The sequence below is a fragment of the Montipora foliosa genome, chromosome 9, assembly GCF_036669935.1.
Source record: "Montipora foliosa isolate CH-2021 chromosome 9, ASM3666993v2, whole genome shotgun sequence".
In the NCBI taxonomy this organism is placed as follows: domain Eukaryota; kingdom Metazoa; phylum Cnidaria; class Anthozoa; order Scleractinia; family Acroporidae; genus Montipora; species Montipora foliosa.
The window spans coordinates 28,952,554-28,957,553 of NC_090877.1; the positions used below are offsets into that span (position 1 = coordinate 28,952,554).

The 5,000-nt window shown below is 41.1% G+C and overlaps 1 protein-coding gene across 1 annotated transcript in view; it reads left to right on the forward strand.

The window, feature by feature from the left end:
- LOC137970373 (uncharacterized) overlaps positions 1 to 5,000 on the forward strand; it is a 79,915-nt gene that overhangs the window by 43,611 nt on the left and 31,304 nt on the right. Inside the window, exons 4-5 of the mRNA XM_068816895.1 lie at positions 1,111 to 1,267; positions 1,379 to 1,442. Coding sequence (XP_068672996.1) covers positions 1,111 to 1,267; positions 1,379 to 1,442 — 221 coding nt within the window. The remainder of the gene's footprint in view (positions 1 to 1,110; positions 1,268 to 1,378; positions 1,443 to 5,000) is intronic.

Here is a 5,000-nt window from a genome sequence, read left to right on the forward strand (position 1 = left end):
AAAACAAAGGGAAGCGTTTGCATAATAATAGAGTTAAATTCCAGGAGGATTTGGTCGGGGCACCAACATGGCCGCCTTTTCTTTGTTTAGGGGCACCGACATGGCGGTCGTGAGGTCATGTGGAAACCGAGAATTGAATCTTACTTAACTGATTAGAGTGTAATGTGAAGTGCTAAGTTTCCACCCCATATGAACCATGTGAGCGTTAGCCCTACTGATGGACAGAGAAAAACTCTGACCAGGGTGGGAATTGACCTTCGGGTTAGATCACCGCTGCTCGTGGGTTCAATTCCCACCGTGGTCAGAGATTTTCTTTGTCCTTGTGTGGGCCCATTTCCATCAGTAGGGCTAATTACTTACCAAATTCTCGCCTCCAAAGCACGAACCGATTAGATAGTTTTTTTGCCGTGCGACAGTTGTTGAAGTGTTTTTCGCAACTCTAATGCGTAAAACACAAATGTGGGCAGCTCTTTGAGAAGCCGCTCATTACGAAATCGACTCGCTAGCTTATTTGAGTGGCTTATATTTTGTCGCTCGATAAGTTTGCTGGAATCGCGATCAATCGTATGGCTGAAACCAAGTACAGACATTTTAATGTTTTTTAATGTGGCCTCAAGTCCCACTCTGATCTTTTAAGTCAATAGAAAGGCTTTATTGTAGAGCGGCACGTATAATCTACCTATAATCTCCTTAGATGCGGAGAACCCGCTCAGATATGTTTAGTTGCCTACCTTTTCTATTTATTGTAAGTTAGATGTTCTTAGACTTTTTTACAGGGCGCATAGCGAATCCTTACCTGATACATTGTATGAAAATATTGGCAAAAATCGAGTTATTACTTACTTCATTCGAGCCCAGAACCGTCTTCTCGTACCTAGATACAGGTCAAGATACATGAAATATAATGACAAGGAAGCATCTGCGATCCTGCATTTCAATCAGCTCAGGAAGCAAGTCAGCGCTGAAGTTTATTTTATAGATTTTAAGTTTGAATGTACGTCTGCATCTGCTATAAGACGAAGACAACAGAATTTTATATATTACTGATCACTGTGTCTGTATTGTTAGAATGCGCACCAAGCAATCAAACTTTAATCTCCTTCTCACCAGATATGGTGACAAAGCCCCCAAGACGATTCTTGGTAAAGTACTGGGTGTTGTTTGGATGTTAGCTGGACTTATTATCACCAGCATGTTCATCAGTATTATTACTACTTCACTGGCCTCAGTCAGTCTGGAAGGACGAACTAACATTCGAGGATTAAAGGTGATCAGGGAATTGAAAAAAAAATTTCTTCTTCTTTCTAAAGGCAGCCGTAGAAGGCTCTTCGCAGGGCTCAATAAAAGACAACTACAAATAATGTTTGCTGTTTTCCAGGTCTCCGCTGTAAATCATAGCGAAGAACACAAGCTTGGGATTCGTGAAATTGCCAATGTAAAGGGTAGGTTGATTCAAGTCTAATCATTATCTGTGCGGACCTGTAGCTCTCAATGGGTTTTCTGCTAGACGACGATTCAAGCAGTTCCTGACGACATAAGTTGTAAGAAGACAAAGAAAATAACATTAAGCGGACTTAAGAAGACTTCCGACACATTCATCTTCTCCTGATCTTCAATTTGTTTCGCTATATTTAGTAGGAATTATCAGATTAAACACTAAGCAGTAAGACAGTGTAAGGTACAAACGAAAAAAGAGGTTAGTTTCTAAAGAAACAATGGTGCTGCGTTGGTGGAAAATAGAACACGAAGATTTAGTTTCATCAAATGAGTTAATAAACGTCTTATTGCCATCGTGAAGAAATAAAATGACGTTTCGAGTATTAGCCCTTCATTAGAGGGAATTGCGGTACAACTCGTGTCTGTTTAAACTGGCTCAGGATAGTCAAAGGCCAGTGGAGTGGACTAAAGACAAGTAATCACTCCGTTGATTGACCTTGGCAAACTGACACCTAAAATTAAGATCCGGCGGGGTCAGAGAGGAAATGATCCAAAATACCTTTATTAACCCCCTCTATGTGAGGCCCCTTCAATTTTGCTAATACACCGACTTTGGATTGGGAAGGATCTGCATTATGAACACTTACCACGATAGGAAAAAGTCCCACAGCCTAGTGGCGTCAGAAATCAAAATTCCGTTCCATTACTCGCAAACGTCAAATGGAAAGGCTCTACCAACCAGAATCTCAAAACAAATTTTTGATTAAGGCCAATTCCTCGACACGAATGTCATTGATTGAGACTCCAGACACGTGAGAAGAATACAACTAGGTCATAGGCACAAATACCCCTTGAAGCTGCCACACCTTATTCTACTTAGCATACGCGGTCAAACAGAAAAAAATAAAACTCTCAATAGGAACCAACAAACTGTAAAGCTTGGCGAGAGCAAGCCAAAAGGATGCATGATAATTTTCGAAAACCAAAACAAGTTACAACCAACAAAGTACGTTTACAAACCTTCAAAAAAGAGTTTCGGAACAGGTGTCAAAACAAGAACAAAAAAACTACCACTCCAAGGTGTTTAGGAAAATTGAATGCGGAGTTTCGATTTGTAGAAGCCTACGAAAATATTCCAAATTTAAACCAATGTTTTACAGTCGAACAAGAGAAACGACTGCAGAAAACGTTTTGGAAAAGATCAAAGACAATGTGCTGCACAGACATTACATTCGGCTTAATTGGGGTTGCAAGCTTCGACACATCGAAGAAGACACATCAATTTTCTATTATCAAAAGCCCTTAAGTCCCTGGTTTGAAACGTTTTCGGAAACAGAAGCGTGGGTGCTAGACATGGAAAATCTCCGTTTGGCACAAGAAGACATCAAGCGTCCAGATAAAAAAAAAAAGGGCTTTTGATGGTTTTGTGTTTGTGGAGGTGCATGTTGTGTCAAATCGGTAACCATTACTATTAGGCGAAGGAAGGTTGCCAGATTGGCTACGAAAATAAAATGGGGTTAGTTTACGCAATTGGCACTTTTCAAGGCAACTTTTGTATTTTCGATGTATTGCAATGCACCATGGAGCAGACAGAAGGGACAATCTTCAAAAAACAAGAGAGTACTCGGAAAACCTTTTCGCAACAAACAATTTTGGAACACCAAACGATTTTACCAAACTCGAAGCCCACTTAAAGCAAGGGATAGCAGTGAACGAAGTGGGCCACAACGATTGGTTGACCATGATCCACAGACTAGCCCCCTACGATAATAAAGTTGGAAAACCAACAATGCTAATGGTAATTTACAACAGACATGCATTTCTCATAACGGACATTGACAAAGTCACGCGAAGCTTTGCGTGCGGTGAATGCAATGCAACGTTTACAAGATTATGGCTCCTTAAGGTGATTCCTCAGAAATTAAAGTTCCCGATGAATTTTTTTAAAACTTTCCCTGAATGTTCTCTACCAAGCACTGTTTCGAAAAAAAAAATAAAAATGATAGGTCACCATTCTCGCTTAAGAGATATGATGGGCCAATCTTACCCAATTTATGCTTGTACTCGTGCTATTTAGGCGCATTATTCATCGGTCCACGTTACATTTTGCGGTAGCTCGATAGGTAGTTTATAAAAGTAATACTCGGAAAAAAACTTAACAGGAAGAAAATGTCGAGCATATAGAACAATATTATATAAAATTTGTGGAAACATAACACTATTTGAAACGACGTGGACGTAAAGCGTTCGTAGAGTCGTTATTTTTGCGGTCATAATTTGCATCACAGAGTAACGGGTTCCAACATGCTTTCGCCTACATCTTTTTTTGCTTCCGATAAATTTTTTTAGTTTTCTTTTAAATTAAGGGGCACAATATGCACACTATTATTATGCAATAAAAAATACAGGTCACCATGCTCGTTTAAAAGAAAATGAGCATTTACTTCGCTATCGAGCTTAGCTTGAGGGAAATTTCTTTCGCTGTGTACGTGCACGCGCTAATTTGCGCGCGCTAATGACGCAAAAATCGTGCGCAGTAGGGATGCGCAATGCAATACTGAGGAATCACCTTAACAGGCACAAAATACTTGACAACATTCATACCGGTCATCTCGGCACAACGAAGTGTCAAGGTAGAGCTCGAACATCAGTATGGTGGCCAGAACTTTCCAGTCAGATTGAGAATATGGTGGCAAACAGCTGCGACACCTGTGCCAGAGAAAGGCAATACCGCCTAGATCCTACCTCGTTAAGACTGCCGCGAACACAGTGAGACGTAATCGTTCTGCGCTAGTATCCATTGGCGGACCTGCAGCTGGTTCAAAGACGATCACATCTCCCGACAGAGCAACTGACATGCTACTAAACAATGAAGCACTTTCAGTCCCCTAGACACCCTGCAAGGTTTCCACCCCTGTGCCAGATGATTTTTTCAGCTGGATCTTCAACACCTCGTGGTCCAACAATGGCAGCACCGACTCAAGAGATCCATCCGAACACTGAGGATTCTCCACCGGGCCATTCTGTCTATGAAAATCCAGGACAGCGTATATGTGCTACCCGCTCAGGAAGAATAGTAAAGAAACCGCAGTGTCTGGAGTTGTAAACAAACAAACTTGTGTTTTGACATTAACAGTTTCATGTTGAGTTAACTCCCTTGAACCTTTTGGTGGGGAGATGTAGTATTAGGTGTTCATTTTAACGACTTCCGGATTGCAGTTGTTACCAGTGCCCCGTTGCATGTTGAGGGCCATGTGCTCAGAGAGATCTGCCATTTTGTATGTTCCATGTTTTTATGCTATTAAAGACCGAGTAGATTACAGCAGGAAGTAGTTTGACTTAGTCTACTCCAGCCAAACCAAACTGGCTTCCCATTCGGAAGATCGTTGACAGAGCAATGTTGGACGTTGAATCTCAACAAACTGAGTCCTACCCGGGATAGCCTGCAAGCATGCTCTTTCGCAATCGTCACGGCACAGTGACCTTAATATTTTCAGCGCAATGAGTGCCTGCACAATTTAATTATTTATTTATTTAAAAGAGGAAAAGAAAAGAACGAAAAG